At 44.4% G+C, this 18,460-nt stretch overlaps 2 protein-coding genes across 2 annotated transcripts in view; one reads left to right on the forward strand and one right to left on the reverse strand.

The window, feature by feature from the left end:
- Nucleotides 1-4,671, forward strand: part of LOC125297794 (probable ATP-dependent RNA helicase DDX17) — a gene marked incomplete in the record, with an annotated part of 9,836 nt that extends 5,165 nt beyond the window's left edge. Inside the window, 2 exon segments of the mRNA XM_048248275.1 lie at nt 2,969-3,202; nt 3,432-4,671. Coding sequence (XP_048104232.1) covers nt 2,969-3,202; nt 3,432-3,931 — 734 coding nt within the window.
- A 186-nt stretch (nt 4,672-4,857) lies between these two features.
- gga1 (golgi-associated, gamma adaptin ear containing, ARF binding protein 1) lies at nt 4,858-18,242 on the reverse strand. Its single transcript, XM_048248274.1, has 17 exons — nt 18,192-18,242; nt 17,095-17,179; nt 16,569-16,644; nt 15,903-16,001; nt 15,225-15,348; nt 14,624-14,724; nt 12,952-13,032; nt 12,447-12,581; nt 11,698-11,779; nt 11,285-11,395; nt 10,766-10,903; nt 10,530-10,606; nt 10,083-10,279; nt 9,343-9,581; nt 8,952-9,121; nt 7,927-8,037; nt 4,858-6,885 (listed from the first exon to the last, which is right to left on the reverse strand). The coding sequence occupies exons 1-17, from the start codon at nt 18,232-18,234 to the stop codon at nt 6,775-6,777; spliced, it is 1,980 nt and encodes a 659-aa protein (XP_048104231.1). The 5' UTR covers nt 18,235-18,242; the 3' UTR covers nt 4,858-6,774.
- Nucleotides 18,243-18,460: the final 218 nt, after the last annotated feature.

Here is an 18,460-nt window from a genome sequence, read left to right on the forward strand (position 1 = left end):
ATGCTGTGTTTCGGTTTCCTCAGAATACCAACTGAAGGAATATTGGGGAGGGGGCTAAGCATCTATTTAGGGCTAACAACATTTAGGGCTGGTAACAGCAGAAGGGTAGACTGGACCCTGCTGTTCGTTGACCTTTGCCCTCACCCTCTGACCCCAACCTGGCCTTTCCCTGCCCAAGCCTTGTTATGCCTTATCCTCACTTGCAGAGTGTTATGGGGGGCACCCCTCTAGCTGTGCGACTGGTTCTAGTTATGTAGTACATATGTTGTCCTTTACCGTTCTCTGTCCCCCTGTCTCTGTACGTCATACATTTTGTCATACACACACACACACACACACACACACACACACTCTTCTTCTGTGTGTTTCTATGTGCCTGTCCTGTCTGTCCAAGCCTATGCTTTGTCATGCAACACACAGCAAAAAAAGACACTATTCCTGTAGAGAAACTGTCCAGCGCCACCATTACACGAACAGCTCAATGTGTGGAGTCTCCCTGCCCCCAGTGACCAGTGATGGACTCCTGCCTTACTTACCCCCTGTGCATTATGCCTCCCCCTTCCCCAACCAACTATGAGGGGTACTGTCTGTTTCTTGTTACTGCCCCAAAACCGTGTTACCTGGCCAATGGGGCTGTCTCGGGGCTCACTGCTGGCCCAATCAGAGGTCTGGGGGCAGATGGACGGACGCACGCTCCTCACCTGCCTCTGGCCCTCGTGTCTCGTGACGTCTCCTTCAGCTACCCCGGCTTAGAGCCTCCCCACTCAGCAGACCAGCGTCCCTGTTTGTGTAGAAGTGTCAGTAAGTTAATCAGCAAGAAACGAGACAACAACCCAGGATGTCCTGTTACTTGAGAAGGAGGAACTGGGAAGGAAAGGTCAGAAAAAGGGCACTGAAACTGTAACTGGGTCCTCTTGTCGTCCGACCATCGAGGAGTTGGCCGGAATTCAAAGCAAAGGGGGGGGGGGGGGGGGTGTCGTAGTGGATTGTGGAATCTGCAGAGCCACAGTCTGACTGTGTCATTGTTCTCTTCTCCCCCCTCAGGCTTTTTCGAACGTCCCCCAAACGTCAGGCAGAGCAGCCGGGCACCATTTTGGGTGCCAAGACTGCCCCTCCCCTCTGCAACGCAACCACAGCTTAGTGTCTAGAATATGGCTGCTCGCCATCGGAGCTATTCCGAGTTCCTCCTCAAGGGCCCAGAGTTGTACCAGAGCAGGAGAGATAACCCAGACCTGCTGTCCTAGTGTGTAGAGGCTCTATTGTGACTGACTGGTTATTGTTGCACCTCTGATCTTTAATGTGAGGAGTCAGTGATTGCACAGGTGACTAATGTTACTAAACATGAAATGAGGAAGACCGTGTGCAGACCTCCCAAAAGGCTCTACAGAATAAGAAAGGGGTCCACAAAAACCATGTGTCACAGTAGCCCCATAGGACCCAGGTTGCTGTCTGTCCAGAGGCCCGGTGTTGGGGACAGCCTCGGACAGACAGACAGAGAGGGAGGGCTAAGAGTGCTGGTTCCGGTCCGCTACCGATTGTGGAGGTCCTGCAACCTGGCGAGAGACGGAGAACTGGTGGGGAGCCGGTTCCGCTCGCGCCCGGAGTTGCTGGTGTTTTCGCCAAGGGTGAAGGGGGAGGTTCTGGACAGGGCGATGTGCGGACGGGACCTCCCTCCTCCATCTTTGGCTCCTCCACGCGACCCAGCACAGAGCAGGGGGGGTGACTACCCGTGTAAAAGCATCCCAAACTCGGGTAAGTACTGAACTAGCCCCCTCCCAAACTCACCTCCCTCCATCCCTCTCTCCAATGCAGCTCTGTTAGATTAAAGCGTAGAAGCGTACCATTCACTCTCAGTAGTAATATTTGTGATTGTAGAAATAGAGGAGACATTTTCTGTCCTGGGCCGCAGCAGTATAGTCGGAGCCCCATGCCCCATGTAATGAGAAACAGACTTTTGTGTTTATTCACTGTTTTCGTCCCTGTAGCTAAGAGGAAATGAATGTGAATCCACAACGGATTCCTGATCATTATCACCTCGGACACAGAGTACTAAATTCTAGCTGTGGTATATAATTCAAAACGTTTATCTAGTAACACCCCCTTAGTCCTTCATTTGCTCTTTTTTTCAACAAATTCAACTACGACCTGCAATAGATTAGTGTCAAACAACCACCAAATCTGAGCATTTTTGACAACAGTTTTGCTTTCATACATTCTAAAGTATTGGCTTGTTTCTAAAGGTTGCACCGTTACCTCTGTCAAACTAGTGTTGACAGAAATAAAAAAAAATGTATTAAGATTTTGCAAAAGCTTTTATAGGCAAGATGCAGTTCGTTTTGGTGGTTATGGTTAGCTAAATGGCTTTCTCTCCAGACAAGATACTTTTAGATCTATTCGATTTTCAACTTTTTCAGATATTACATGTATTTTTAAGGCATTAACACATTTTTTACTTTTAAAATATTTTTTGGGACTCACAGGTAAGTATACACAGAAGTTGAGTGCTTGAGCTTAATAATTTTGATAGTGAAATATCTGTACCTTTTTAAGTAGATTTGACCTTTTATTATAATATATAAAATAGTAATAGTGATAGTGTTAAAAAAGAATGTACAAATAGAATATAATAGAAACTTATTTATGTTTTAAGTAGATTTGACTGATAGGTCTAATAGTGATAGTGTTAAAAATAATGTACAAATAGAATATAATAGAAACTTATTTATGTTTTAAGTAGATTTGACTGATAGGTCTAATAGTGATAGTGTTAAAAATAATGTACAAATAGAATATAATAGAAACTTATTTATGTTTTAAGTAGATTTGACTGACAGGTCTAATAGTGATAGTGTTAAAAATAATGTACAAAATTGTTTAATCGTTTCGTCACCACTTTGACTTCTTTTTCTTTCACTTCTTCTCAACCCAAAACGACAACACCTCTTCACCTCTCCTTCCCCTCCCGAAGATGTGGAGGACGTCAAGTTCGTCATCAACTACGACTACCCCAACTCGTCGGAGGATTACGTGCACCGCATCGGGCGCACCGCCCGCAGCACCAACAAGGGCACGGCCTACACCTTCTTCACCCCGGGGAACCTGCGGCAGGCGCGCGACCTGGTGCGCGTGCTGGAGGAGGCGCGGCAGGCCATCAACCCCAAGCTGCTGCAGCTGGTGGACTCTGGACGCGGAGGAGGCGGAGGTGAGGCTCACACACACACTCCAGAGCAGAGGGACGAGGGAGGCTGAACAGGTGGGGCAGGATTTAGCATGTGGGTTTGGGCATTGATAAGTTTACAAACGGAGGTGTAGAAGCAGTTGGGTGTAGCAGTCAGAACCTTAATGAATGTCATTAGAAACACCTGGGCTATATATTTCATGTCAAAAGTGTCTGCTGTGAAAAAGGTCCCCTGTGCTTCTCCCCTTGGCAGGAGGTAGGATGCGTTACCGTGGCGGCGGCTCCAGTTCGAACAACCCCAACATGATGTACCAGGATGAGTGTGAGCGGCGAATGCGCTATGTGGGCGGCAGCTCAAAGGCCCTGCCGCTCCAACCCGGCCGCCCATGGCAGCAGCCGACTGACCGGACCGCTCGTCCTCCTCCTCCTCAGCCGGGACGCGCGGGAGGCGGCCGCGGCGGCTACAACGAGCAGTTCCAGAGCTACGGCTCCGGTGGCGGCGGCCAGTACGGCTCCAGGGGGGGTGGTGGTGGCGGTGGAGGAGGGGGCAGCGGCGTGCAGGAGCCCTCGGGTCCGCCTCAGGGTCCCTTCGGCCAGCCCCCTCCTCCACCGGCCCAGGGCGTGGCCGGGCCCCAGCCTCTCATGGCGCAGCAGTTCCCCCCTCCTCCCCAGCCCATGATGGGGTTCCTAGGGCAGGGCCCGTATCCGTTCGCCCCGCCACCTCCTCCCCCACCTCCACCGCCCAGGAAGTAGCCTAAGAGATCGCTTATCTTAAGGACCATCAACCTGACCCGTTCCCAAAAAAAGGAGCCCACTGTCCTCCTCCCATAGGAATAGATGGACATGGTGAAAGTGTAATCCTGTGTTCTTTTCTTTCCCCCTCTCCTGTTGGCTAGTTGTCACCAACAGTGGAGGACCTGAGGAGGTAAGGGCTGATTCGCTTCAGTTTTATGCTCTGCAGCTGATTGTGTTTTATGTGAATGTGCTGTACCAGTAAAGAAGCTTTGGTGTCTCTCTCTTTGTTGGTGGGCCACGCTCTTCTGAGCAGCCCCTCTTGGCAAATAGTGGCCAGACATTATGTGTGAATTAGTAACTGTGGGTCAGAAAGGAAATTGATCCATTTGAATAGTGAATTAAGTTGCTATAACTCGTTCTTTTGTAATTATCAAATATATTATACTTTTGTAATGCCAAAATCCAGGTCATTACTTTCTATATCTCAGTGTCAAGCCACCTGCATCCATAGTATATAGTATAAGATTGAATTCAATTTGGTCACTTCTTTTATTTTGTATTTTTGATCATTATATGATGTTTAATCTAGGGACTAATTAGGGATTGAAGACAACACAGTTGGAAAACATACACCGAACCCAGTGCCTCTGATTTGTTTGAAATCTTAGTCAAATGGGAGCTGCACCCATCAAGTCTGTTCTTTTTTATACTATTGTGCTTCTCTTTTACAGGTTTAAATAAAGACCTTTAACATCATAGTTCTATCTTGAGTAGCAATTCTGTGCGTCCCTGTGTTCTCATAACTACAGAATGCCAGTTCAATAACAGAAATAAGAGGAAGGATAGGACCATCCAGACAATTCTAAAGCCCAAGAAAAAGTTTTCGCTCTCCACCTGAAGCTTGCATCCATAGAACACAACACTGCTTGTTTTAAACCCCCGAGAAAAAGAATAACTTTTATTTCCCTTAAATACATATTTGCACTACATTCTCTCCATTTTCCCTCCATAATGATTTTGCATCTGTATTTCTTTGTATTCTTTTTTGGCAAATGTACATAATTGCAATACCGATACTATTTACAAAATCAGACCAGTTAAGGAAGGGCAATGAAGTGAGCAAGTAGCATGAGCATTAGGGGGTATGGGGGTGTGGGGGGGTAATGATGCAGGTGGGCAGATGGGGGTGTTCGGAATGTGTTTTGGAGACTGAGGATGCCACGTTTGCCATGGCAGTCAGCTTGGCCTTCCTCAAGCGCAAGCCATTCAGCTCCCATTAGCTGAGTGGGTATGAGGCTCAGCTTATGAGTCCGGTCTCTCCTGGAGGGACGTCATTGATTCATAGCCTCCCCAGGCCTGGGGGCACAGGCTCAACCATACTGGGGTAAGCAAGGGGGGGTGGGGGCAACAAGTCAGAAGTGCAACATCACAATAGGGTTTACATGAGAATATTCCAGGGGAGGATCCAAAGAGGCAGCACAGGTGGAGAATGGTGAGAGTTCCAACTGTGTTAACCGTTAACCGTCTTCTATTCTTCATGATCTCACAAGTTAACACACAAATTGCTTCCAAATAACTCCCTGTCCCTGATGCACTCTATGGTTAGTGTGAACACAATTAATTTACCAAGCAGAAAACAAACAAACAAACAAACAAACAAACAAACAAAACAAAAAAACATTTGCAAACAGCTCTCTTCAAAATGGAATTCCAAACTTAAAAGACTAATGTACGACATGTATCTCTACACAGCTTTAAAAAAAAAAAAGAATAATAAAAGAAACAGAACAAGACTGGAACTAGAAACGCAAAAGAAACGTGTCGGCTCAGGCACATACGGTAGATTTTCAAACAAGAATTCAGCATCGACAGCTTGCCTGGTGGAACCCCCAAACCAGGGCTCCCTTTGGGTGTCTACAGCAGTCAACAAGGGAAGTGCAGACGGCTCAGGACCGCGGACACAAATAGTCCGCACGGTTCCCCCTTTTAAGGTTCCTTCTAAAGACCAGGTGAGCTCCAACTGTGTGTTGTCTAGAGTGAATACTACGTAATGTAGTGGAATAAAACGATAAGTCAGTATTTGGGAGGTAATGTGCAAAAGAAAGTGCAACTTCATGTGGAATATCAGACAGAAAAATGTTTAAATAATAGTAAAAAAAAAAAAACAGGTGAAAACAATCTGATAAACTTCAAGTCCATGGAAAGGGATAATTTGGATTTCCTTTGTAGAGGACTGGATGCATGTTATATATCACAGATAGACACATTATCCGGTTGTGTGGTTCGAGACCTCTACCTGCCCACTGCATGTACCTGTCACTATGCGACTGGTAAAACCGAGACGACTGGACTGACGGCTTCGTTTCATTCTTTCTTTAGTACTTGACGACACAGATGAGTAAATGCTGAACAGAAATGCAAACAGTCCCACACACTCTCTCTCTCTCTCTCGCTCACACACAAACACACACACACACACACACAAATACATGCACACACACATCTGACGTTCTGTTTAAAAAAAAAAAGGCCCAACTTACTTGCTTGGAAGTCATAGCAACGGGGTTGTTGTAGTTGGTTACATTTGCACACAGCTAAATCAAGTACAGTGTTCAAGCAGAGGGACATGGCTGATTTCATAACCGTCAATCATTGGAATGAGAAATGAAGAAAGAGACACACTAGCCAGACTCAGACAGGTAGGCAAGAGGCAGAGCTAGAGGACTGCAGTGGGCAATGAGAACGGACTGCAGTTTCAAAAAGCAGGACCATTGACAGGATTATTGTATCGAGTTCACACCATCGGGCAAAGGGTAGTAGGAAGCAGAACGGATCATCAAACAGGAAGCTGGTCCGTTTTCCTAAAGGTTCCCCCAGTTCTCTGGGGGTGGGAACTGTTCAACATCCCCAGACTCATCATGTGATTCCTCTCCAAGATCAAAGGTGAGCTTGTACCGCAATCGTACTTTCTCCTGCAAGAGAAAAAAAAATAGAAGAATCACTGTAAACACATTCAAGATGATGCCCGTGCATTCTGTCACATCTGACAACTGATAAGTGTGCGCTGTGAATTTACTTGGGTATTGCTGTGGAAATTCACTCTATACCTCTTTAGTCAGAGGCACTCCACAGCATATTTTTACTCCCACCTTTTCAAGGGACTCAGCTCTCTAAATAAAACATAGCTTTTTAAATACTGCTCAGTGTCTACATGACTCATAGCATAGAAAGTTGCTGTTGAGTGGTGAGGCCAGTCTGTATAAGGCAGTGCCTGGGTAGCAGACTGGCTCAAGGTCACTCAGCACCTGGGTAGCAGACTGGCTCAAGGTCACTCAGCACCTCGGTTGTTTTCTACAACTCAAAGGGACAGTCTGGCCAAGATAAGAGGCACCTGGGCCATAATCTCCAGTACAGGTATTATAGAGGTGTATTAAAACAGGTGTATATATATAAATAGATAAAGACTCATTCAATGCGTTTCCTTTATTTTCATGACTATTTACATTGTAGATTCATCAAAACTATTAATAAACACATGTGGAATTATGTACTTAACAAAAAAGTGTGAAATAACTGAAAACATGTCTTATATTCTAGTTTCTTCAAAGTTGCTATTTTTTATTTTACTTCATACCATATTCAGCAAGCCATAACTTGACAAATATTCATCTGTGGGCCAAACAACTTTGCATTTATTCATAGTTTTGAGGCTTTCAGTGAGAATGTACAATGTAAATAGACATGAAAATAAAGAGGTGTATTAAAAAAGATATATACGGTATGTTTTTTGATGCGACTTATGATCCGGAGCGACTTATAGTCCGGAAAATACGGTATATAGAGTTGCATTAAAACAGGTAAAACATAACAAGAAGCTTGCCACAGGACAAACTAGCTCTAGCATATAAGGCACATAAATATTTACTCATTCATGAAGATGGCCTGGAAAGGTGGGTCAGGAGCTGGACAGTCACGGTACCCTGTGGCGTGTGAGCCTTCACTCTGCCGCTTACCTTGTGAGGGTTGGCCAGCAGCAGGACTTGGGTGATGGCGGCGGGGGGGAGGATGGGGTTGAAGGCCGGCAGCTCCGTGCCGGACGGAGGCTGTAGCTTCACCCGCATAGTCTGTGGCACGGGGGGAGGGAGAGAGAGGGAGAGAGAGAGAGAGAGAGAGTGTGAGTGAGTAAGTGAGAGAGAGAGAGAGAGTGAGTGAGAGAGAGAGAGAGAGAGGGGGGGGGGAGAGAGAGAGAGAGAGAGAGAGAGAGAGAGAGAGAGAGAGAGAGAGTGTGAGTGAGTGAGAGAGAGAGAGAACACTCATGAACACATGGGTCCCCATCACACCCTCCCAAAATCCCACTTAAAAAGAAGTGATGTTATTTTTAAACAAAGTACTGTTCCTGGAAATAGTGGTTGAAAGAGGATGCGTTTGGAAAGAATTTCTTAAGAATTCAATGTATCAGCTTAAAGGGTAACTCCAGAGTAAAAACAACCTAGGGTATATTTACGTTGCTATTTTATACCACTAACAATGCTCAAAATATAATTACACTTCTGTGGTAGTGTGATGAGGGTTTCTACAGACAAACCAAAGTATTGTAAACTTTGAAAGTGTACAAAGAGGTTATAACAAGACCTGTAACTGTAGGAAGAAATTGTGTTCCTGGTCTGGTATTGTCAAATCAACGGGCTTGTTTGATCGAAACAGCGCTACGCAGATCTGTTTAAGGAATGTTTGTATTGAAAGATTCAGCCAGATCTGCAAGGTCGAACGGGCTCGCTGATTTGACGATACGCTACGACGATAAGTTTAATTTCACTGCTGGCTTTGGAAATCGCATGTGAACCAAGGATATCCAGACCAATTCTCAATCTTTCCGCCTAGACTGCTACACTGCAGTACACACCAATTTGTTCGGGTAGTCAGACTCAAACTCACTGCACAAATTCAAAATGTCACAGCTTGTGGATTGTTAACCTCAGACTAGAGCGCTGAGCTTTGCACTGGTGTAGAGAGAGCGCCTGTGCGGACAGCTCCGTACCTTGGGGACGGCCGACTGCAAGCGAATGTTGGTGATGGGTATGGGGGCGGAGGACAGCATGGAGATGATGACCACCAGCACGTCCGGCCGTGAAGGGGGACAGTCCCGCGCGTAGTGGAACAGCACCCGCAAACTGTGTTTATCAAATATAGTCACAGGCAACATGCTACCTAAAAACGTACAGAAAAGAAAGGAGGGAAGGAGAGAGGGAGAGAGCATCATGGCACAGTAAGGTTTAGAGGTACACTGAATAATACACTCAATTTATTACATAATTTATTTTATATCACTCTCAAATGTCATTCCTTATATCCCATTTTAACAACTATGTCCAATCCAGGCAACTGACCCTTCCTTCATAACTCAAAACCCTTTAGATAGATCATCTTACTAGGTTTGATGGATTCCAAGGGTACATTCACATTAGCTAAGGAAATGTCATTCGGGGGAGTGCTAGTGCCAGAGGTCAGGTCTAGCGAGGGAGCGCCGAGGCCGTGCTGGGCGTCCAGGAGCATCTCTGGCTGGTCCGAGGTCAGGGTCAGGATGGGGCTGGGCGTTGGGCTGGGGTTCGTGGTCGTCTTGGTCTGAAGGTCGCGCAGAGTGGGCTTGGAGTGAGACTGAAGTTTGTCCCTTTCGGAAATCAAAAAAAAGAAAAGAACATCCATTAACTCATTTTAATTCAAATAAATACATAATAAAAACAAGTTCTAAGCACACTAACACACCTAACTGAGAACATCTGCAGTAAGCTGCTCATCTTGTGGAGAAATCCAGTAACTATAAACAGGCAAATGCTCATTTGAGAGCATACTTTGTAGTTTGCAGCCCTAATCTCATCAGTCCCTCACAAACACCTGCAAGGCTTGGTTAGCTGCATTTGGTGCAACATCTTAAGGCTTAAGTTGAGGCTACTAACTACCAACTTCCAAACTAAATCACAGCCAAGACAAAGGGTCTTGTTAATTACCACAAAGACTAGACAGAGTCGTCCCTGCTCTAGGATCACAGATAAACATGAATTGGCACTCACAGCTAACTCACAGCATTTTGTCCGTCAACTAATAAGCATTGTCCCTATCAAATAAACAAATAGATGAAATGAAATGACAACAGGTAAACATGAGTGGTTACCATTTGACCTGCTGGCTCTCGGGGGGAAGGGACTGCTGCATCAGCGTCTTGCCCAGCAGGTCCAGCTCATCCAGGGCCTTGGTGGTAGGTGGAGCGCCGCTAACTGGGACTGCAGGTGCCGCAGGTGCTGCAGTCACAGAGGGCAACAGCACCGCTGCAGGTGCGACTGGAGCAGGTGGGTCGACACTATCAGAAGACTGAAGAACGAAAGGTAATGTATAAATAATTAGTACATTTTCATTCAGCACATTTCAAGTCAAACAATATACTTTCCTTACCATGTACAAATGTGTTCCTTTTTTATTACAACAAAATAGCACACTCATTACAGCACTATTTATATAAAAAAAATCAGCTGCGTCCTTAAAATGTGTTGCGTGCGACTTTTGCTGCATACTACAGTGTTTGTGAAATGTGCGTTACTGTGGATGCAAGTCCTGTTCTCACCTGAAAAGAGTTCCATGTCGTTGCGTCTCCGGACTGGGAAGCCAGATTAGAGCTTGCAGGGGCCACATCAGTCAACCCTGATCAAACACAAGTGGATAAACCAGTTGTAAAGAAGCAAAACTCGTCCAGCTAATGCAGTGGAATGTAAACTAAACATACGGGGACATCCGGTTGCACTCTGACGAATGTCAGCTGCAGTATGGTGTGGGGTTCAGACAGAGATCAGAGGCAGTTACCTAGCGACATGAGCTCATCGTCCAGCAGGCTGATGCCAATTTCCTGTGAAGGGGTGGGCTGAGAGGGGAACTCTGGGACAGTCGGAGCGGAGGGCGAAGTATCAAGGCCTGACAGGTCCAGCAGAGCAGTGCTACTTCCTGCGCGTGGGGCGAAAGAGAAATCACAACATCAAGATCCTCAAGGTCATGACTACTGTTATGAAGGGGGTCAAATGATCTTTGATCCTCAGGGTCACTACTGTTATGAAGGGGGTCAAATGATCTTTGATCCTCAGGGTCACTACTGTTATGAAGGGGTCAAATGATCTTTGATCCTCAGGGTCACTGCTGTTATGAAGGGGGTCAAATGATCTGACAGACACAAAACAAACAGCTACTCCATTGCTTGGTATTTGACATATAATTATAATTGGGGATCCATTCAGCAACTGCTTCAAATGAGTGTTTCAGCTCAACAAGCTCCACAACTCAACACAAATCTCAATAGCTGTGGGCGAGCAGGTGAGGTGGGCTCCTGACCTTTGAGCTGAGGCATGGTCGAGCTGTCCCCGTTGACCTCCTCTCCCTTCACAAGCTGCCTGTACAGGTTGATCACCTGGGTGAGGCTGTCGTTGGCCTGCAGGATCTCCGCTGAGGAGGGCAATCAGAGCGGTCAGACAGTATCAATCCCCTATCAGTCACCTCATCACAGTGGTCACACACTAACAATCAACTCATCACGGTATCATTACATAGAAGGGAGTCATCATTACTAATAATAGTACTAATTTTTATATAGTTTCTTGTCATGTCTTGAACTGAATACAAATCCTAATCTTGAAATAAGATCATGTAAGATGTACTACAGTGTTTGACTGAGGTGTTTTTGGCCATGTTTAACAACAGTATTTCACCAGAGTTAACAACATGCTGGTGCTGCTGCTGGTCCATACCTAAGGCCTCGTCGTTGTCCTCTGTGTCGCTGGCTAGGCGAAACAGTGTGGGCCTCATTTTCTCACAGCGCTGGTACAAGTCCTACACACACACACACACACACACACACACACACACACACACACACACACTTCCTCATTAGACATACACTTTCATCCTGCTCAGAATAACAGATGCATCAACATGGGAATTAACTTTTAACTCTCTTCATAAAACAACATTTCCCAAAAGATACTAAGTACACCCATTTAAAAGGTGTTTTTTTGCATGCATCATCACATCAAAGCCCACCTTCTTTATTAGCAAATGGTGACTTTAACAGCATAACCAAACGAGTCGAGACTCTACAGGAGTGCTTTAACGACGGAGGTGTCTGTGCTTTGATTTCACTGATCACTAATTGTCTGGTGGCTTCACACAGATTATTAGCTAGTTTCCATGGGAACTCTGACCCCAGGGCCGCTGTTGAACGTGCCGTGGATGTGAGAGGTGCTGAGGTAATTGGCACTGCTGTGTGTGCAGATGTGTGAGTTGACACAGCAAGTCTACACACAAACAATATCTGTATGATTTCTGCTTGTGGAAAATGTGTGGGAGCCTTGTGTGTGTGTGTGTGTGTGTGTGTGTGTGTGTGTGTGTGTGTGTGATGTCTATGTAATTTGTGTCTGCATGTGTGCGCGCTCATGTGTGTGTGTGTGTGTGTGTGTGCGTCTAAACTTGTGCCTGTGGCCATCATTATCCCGTGCACCTTGATGAGCTCCTCGTTGTTCTGGGCACTCTCGTTGCTGTAGTCCCCCAGGAGCTGCGTCAGCAGGCCCACGCTCTCCTTCACCTCCTGGATGGCGTTCACCCGCTTGGACACCTTCTCCATCCGCTTCTGGTCCTGAGCACCGCGGCAACAACGAGTAAACACAAGCGTGTGCAAACAGGAAAGGGAACCTGATGCAGTCGTCGTTGCTAATGTTTACAGATGCTTTTCATATTGTGACAAAACAAAGGATCAGGTCATCATGTTTAATCCTTGGGGTGAAACGCTATTGTGCTAACTGCCACACACAGGGCACAGAAATTAAAGAACATCCCGGAACATATGCTGGACAGATTCAATATGGAACAATCGGGGGGGGGGGACTTTTGACAAAGACTAGAGCACAACAATGAACACACACACACCCGCACACGGACGCACACCTGTGCACAAACACACAGTGCAGGGGACAGAGAGAGAGCAAGCAGTAGCTATAGGCACTCACTTCCTGCACCATTTCCTTGATGAGTTTGTTGGCGGCCCGCAGGTCCTCGGGGTGAGTGCTGTTCAGCAGGCGTGCCAGCATCTACAGACACGGGGGGAAGGAAGAAGGAAATGAGAAGGGCACAGGAACAAACGGGGGCAACAAGCACAAGAATAGCTTTAAATCACGGCCTTGAACTTAGAGCGGGATCACAGCACACAGCGGTACTGGAAGCAGTTGTAAGCGATTTCAAATCCGTAACACTGTGTCACATTCAGCTAATGTCTCCTCATGTACTGTCCATTCTGTGAGTACACTGTAAAAAAAAAACCTAGTCTTCGTACACAGCCCTGGCTCCAGGAACTGGCAACAAAAAAAGTGGAGCAAAACTGTTCCAGCCAGTCTCTGCAAAGGGGGGACAGGAGTTTGGGTAGAGGAGGGTTGAGGGTTGAACAAACAAGACATCATCCAAAGTCGCTTACAACATTTTTAAAAGACAACCACTCTGCCTCAGAGGTTGGTATCTCTTATAACCGTCCTATTGGTACCCCTCATGTTTACTAATTATTTTAGCCTGTTGTTACACCGATATTTCAGCCTTTTTTGCACTTATTGACAGTGACTAAGTTCATTAACACAGACACTGTATTTGCCTGTTTGAATTGATGAATAATGTACTCTCACCAATGTAACCTGTATGACAGGAAAGAGCGGTGTTCGAAATCAGATAGGCCTGCATTTTTTGAGCATAAGTCATGCCAAAAACATCTTAATGCCAAACTGAGAATACCATGCTTTGTTCAACAGAAATGTTAAATGAAAACTGATTTTCTAAAGCCTGACAAAAGGCATGAGTCCGTAGATATCTATCCTCTGTGGATAGGACATATCTCATTTTTCAGATGGTTGGCTTACTGGACCTTGTGTGCAATTCTAGATTAATGGTCAGGTCTATCATCAGTGAAGGGAGGAGAAAGGAAACTGGTCCAAATGTCACATTGTATCAAATGTCACGTTATCGATCTTCCATGATAAAATTATCCATGGATTCATTGAGCTTCAACTCTACAGGGAGACTGATAATATAATATAATATAATATAATATAATATAATATAATATAATATAATATAATAAAAGCAATTGCTTTTCAGCTCAGTCCCCCAATATGGCACTGAAGACCAGGGTAAGATGTTTACATATACATCTTTCCACAAAACGTTTACTATCTTTAGAAACTTGAACAAGTCACAGTTTCATTTTGCATGAGGTCTAAAAGAAACTACCGGTAAACTATCTAACGAATCTAGAGGATCATATTTTGAGGTGTGTTTTTGTAAACCACTATGTCGTCAAACTCCTTTTGATAGTGTATGGTCACACGGAGGACAGATAAACACACCTCCTTACAGCGGATTCACGTGATTCCAAAAAATAAGTGCTAGCAAATTCAAAGTCTTCCCTCGTTGCCACTACTTTTCTGCTTTCTCTGGCCTATGCCCAAAGTTTGGCGGTAGGCGTAAGTAAGTAACAATCCAACTTTATCTAATTCAAGTTAGAAAAGTCACAATAAATGTTTGAGGTTAACACTACACTGTTTTTTAAATGAATGAGTTATGTAAGCCGCCACAAACACAGAGCAATCAAACAAACAAATATTTGACTCCAAACCTGTTATATTGTGTTTTATTTACCTTTGACTTCTCCTCATCCTCAAAGATAGCGTTCTTGGGTCGGGGTGGCGGTATTGGGAGGGATCTATCATCAGGAAGTGCCGGGTCCTGCTTCACAATGCCTGGACCGGAAAATGAGTTTCCATCTACTTAAAGCTCGCTGATATCATGTCTATATTTTCTACACGCCAGCCATTCACCATGGGGGCTTCCGCAAGCCTTTGTTCCCATTTTCTTGTGTTGAATATACAGATACATACATAGACCCACATGTATATGTGCACATCCACTACACAAACATGCATTGAAATACTTCAATCGTGTTACACAATTCTAGCAACCTAAAGGTGTTTATACAATCCCCCCATTTAATGCAGATGTAAATTTGTGTCAGTTCAGCTGCACACACACATCTTGAATTTCCCCTTGGGGATCAATTAAGTATATATCTACCTACCTCTCTGGTCGCTATACACACACACACACACACACACACACACACACACACACACACACACACACACTCTGCTGTGCTTGCCTTCTTCCCCAGACATTCAACTGCACATAAGCTGCTCATCTTATCTTTCCTCCTCTCAGTTAACTACCGTAGCGATAAGCTCACCTTGCTTTTTCAGCATCTGATAAGCATCTGAGATTTTGGTCTCCTCTGGTAGCACCAAGGTCCAGTTGTACATGACCTCCAGCACTTTCTTCTTCACTGCCTCAGGGGCACGGGAACCTAAATACTAAACACCATTTGAAAACAAAAGAGAAGAGTTCAGATAACAGTACACAACAATACATAGACTCAGACCAAATAGCACAGACAAAAGACCAAATAGCTCAGACACTGCTTAATGCAACACTGTATCTTTCTGTCATTGGATATCCACCATTTCCGTGACTAGGACTCCAACTGAGCGAAGTCATAACAGAAGAGCCTTTTCAAATGAAGAAACAAATTCCTTTCCAGACACAAATCCTCCTCAACAGGAATTTAAAAAGACTAATGGCACGATGACATGACATGACTGATGCAGGGTGTTTAAACCAAATAAGATAAGAGGCTGCACATTTAGTGAATGAACTCTCTGAACTAATGCTCAACGTTCTAGTAAGCTCAACTGCAGAGCCAAGGGCTTTAAGCAGTAAAAACCCACAACCGATAGAGATGGTACAACACTCATGATATGGTATGACAACTGTTGCTGACATCTGTAAACCTAAACCCCTCTGTGCATGGGGCGTATCTTCTGTACACCGTCTACACTTCAAAGAGGATGCAGGTTGCGGCGAGTACCTTGGGAGAGACTACTTTGATGAGTTCGTTCAGGAACCGGAACTTCCCCACCTCGCTGTGGAACCTTTTCCCACAGCTCTTCATGCATGTTTCTAGAACCTATAAGAATAAAGTTCTGGATTTAGAAGTCTATTCTGGAATGTCTTTGACCTTGCTGCTTTAAACACATGACTTGTCATAGATATGGGACCACCTTCAAAGACAAAGACTATGAACTGACAGAGCATTTACACAACTTCTTTCTTTTTAACGGTGTCTCATGTTAAGTTATAACTCAATAATAACTATAATCTAACCACTGCAAATTGGGGTTTGTAAGCTTGAAACACTGCAAATGATAACAATAGCTGTAGTACTAGAATGCAAAGTGCTGAACAATACCTACTTATAAACTATAGGCTACGAGCCTAAAATAACTCTGACCAATTCAGCACACAACTAAAACTGGACATTCCACATTTTAGTTGAGCTGCACGGTTGAGTCACAACTCATATCACTTCCACCACAGGGGCAGTACGTTCTTATTGAGTAAGGTATGGGTTAGCCTAATCCACATCTTTAAAAAAAAGACGAAATCTTGATTTGACCTTAATAGAGGTCCTGAATAGAGAGGTAATCAATCAAACATGGCTGCTCTGTTGCCAAGTCCAGCCTTAAACTCCTACCATTAGTGCCTGCATGGCTTCCCACTCCTGGGGCGACTGGATCTTGTGAGCCAGAAGCCTGGTGGCCAGCTGAGGACTGTAGAGACGCAAAGGACATTGGGTAATGAGCAGGTCTGAGGCTGCACTATTTCGCTTGTAAATTATACTACAGTCAAAATGTTTACTTTTATAAATCACAAATAAGCCACTTTAAATACCCTTTTATAAATCACAAATAAGCCACTTTAAATACCCTTGTAGACTTGCTGTACGTAAAGAGAGGAGTCTCCACAACATTTGATAGAGAGGACTCTAATAAAACTTTAAACGGCTTGATGACAATCTAGGTCGTTTCCTTGCCTGTGGCCTTATACAAATAATTCTGCACTGTATGTGAAACAGATTATGGCATTCACTAATTACTTACAAAGGCATTAGGACAGATACTAAAAAATGCATGTCACTATGACAACTGTGGCCATTTTCTACCTGGCAGCTTCCTCAAAAGGCTGAAATAGTGCTTGCCCTGAACATTATGTCGACTCACCCGTCAGGTTCATTGTTCAGTCGTTCACAGAAGGCTTGAATGCTATCCCAGTCTGTCTCTCTGTTGAGTGGGTTGGTAGCTTTGTCTAAAATGGTGATACATCAGACATAGAATAGCATAAAATTATATATGTGAAACGAGTAACGTGCAGGGTGAGGAGCAGGTGATTCAACATGGGGAAAAAGGCTATATTTTCACGCAGTCAACTGGCTTGTATTTGTACTGTGCAGTACTCAAAAATCTGTTGGTTACACGTTGTGAGCTCCTGTGAGCAATTTCCAGATATTAGCAGTGTAGCAAAAATGGTCATACTGTGCTCTCAAGAGTTTAACAGCGGTATTACAGACCATCAAGAATAAAATAAATAGTGACAAAGGGAATATGGTCAAGCTATTGCAAAAAGTAAATGTTTAGGTATTGAACCATTTTGAAGAGCTCTTAGAAAATGTAACCAAAATGTTGACGACTTTGAAGACATGGAAATTACATCTTTAATCTACACCTTAAATGCTTCATTCAAGATCCTCATATCAGCACACGATAACATTATACCATTTCCGTCACACAGTTTAACAATTAACGTTAGCGATGTATTTTCAACCCATTTTGATCATTAGCCATCCTGTTAGCATTTTCACGTCAACTTTAGCTACAAGTGACTCCTCCCAATTCTCCACACTGACACATAAGCTAGACACAAGCTAAGCATAAATGCTAAAATGCTAGCTACCCTCCACGATTACTTGCAACGGACTAACTCGTACTGCTTGAGGAATATCCTCCAATATAAATTAGTAGATATTCTCAACAAAGTCCATTTCATCCCTTGATAACATGCTACAAAACGAAAGACCCATGCATTTAATTTGCGGATAAGGTCTGGTTTTGTTTGACAACACAGCTCGCTAGCGTACCGATGATTGTAACGTTAACTTAGCACTTTCAGGTTTCTTGTCACTACCTATATGGAGGAAGTAACCTGTCAATAGAAAGACTAATACAGGCACAATACAGCCCTAACGTGGCAGTAAAGTTGATGCCAACCATGAAACAAGTTTTTTGTGCCATTGCAAGGCTAAAAACTCCGTATGACTCACTGATGCGAGACTCCAAGCTCCCCTCGTCTGGCGGCGCCGCCATCTTTCGGGGATTCCTATGGCTGACGGACAGTCTCGCGATGATTGTTGTATTTACGCAATGGTTTTCATGAACTTTCTTTGGGTGATGGAAAATAAGTTAATATAAAGGATATATTCTAATCTATACGTATACGTTGATAATGAGACATGTTCTGAAGAATATAGTTCTTAGTGAAAATCCATACCTTGTATAGCTATTGTATAGCCTTGTATGACTTTTATAATTT

This window comes from Alosa alosa, chromosome 7 (assembly GCF_017589495.1).
Source record: "Alosa alosa isolate M-15738 ecotype Scorff River chromosome 7, AALO_Geno_1.1, whole genome shotgun sequence".
In the NCBI taxonomy this organism is placed as follows: Eukaryota; Metazoa; Chordata; class Actinopteri; order Clupeiformes; family Clupeidae; genus Alosa; species Alosa alosa.

Coding starts and splice junctions, on each gene's coding strand:
- gga1 (XM_048248274.1), bottom strand. CDS start 18,234: ATGGCGGCGCCGCCAGACGAGGGGAGCTTGGAGTCTCGCATCA. Junction 10,280..10,529: donor CGACATGGAACTCTTTTCAG/GTGAGAACAGGA, acceptor TTCGTTCTTCAG/TCTTCTGATAGTGTCGACCC. Junction 6,886..7,926: donor TGCTGGCCAACCCTCACAAG/GTAAGCGGCAGA, acceptor TTTCTCTTGCAG/GAGAAAGTACGATTGCGGTA.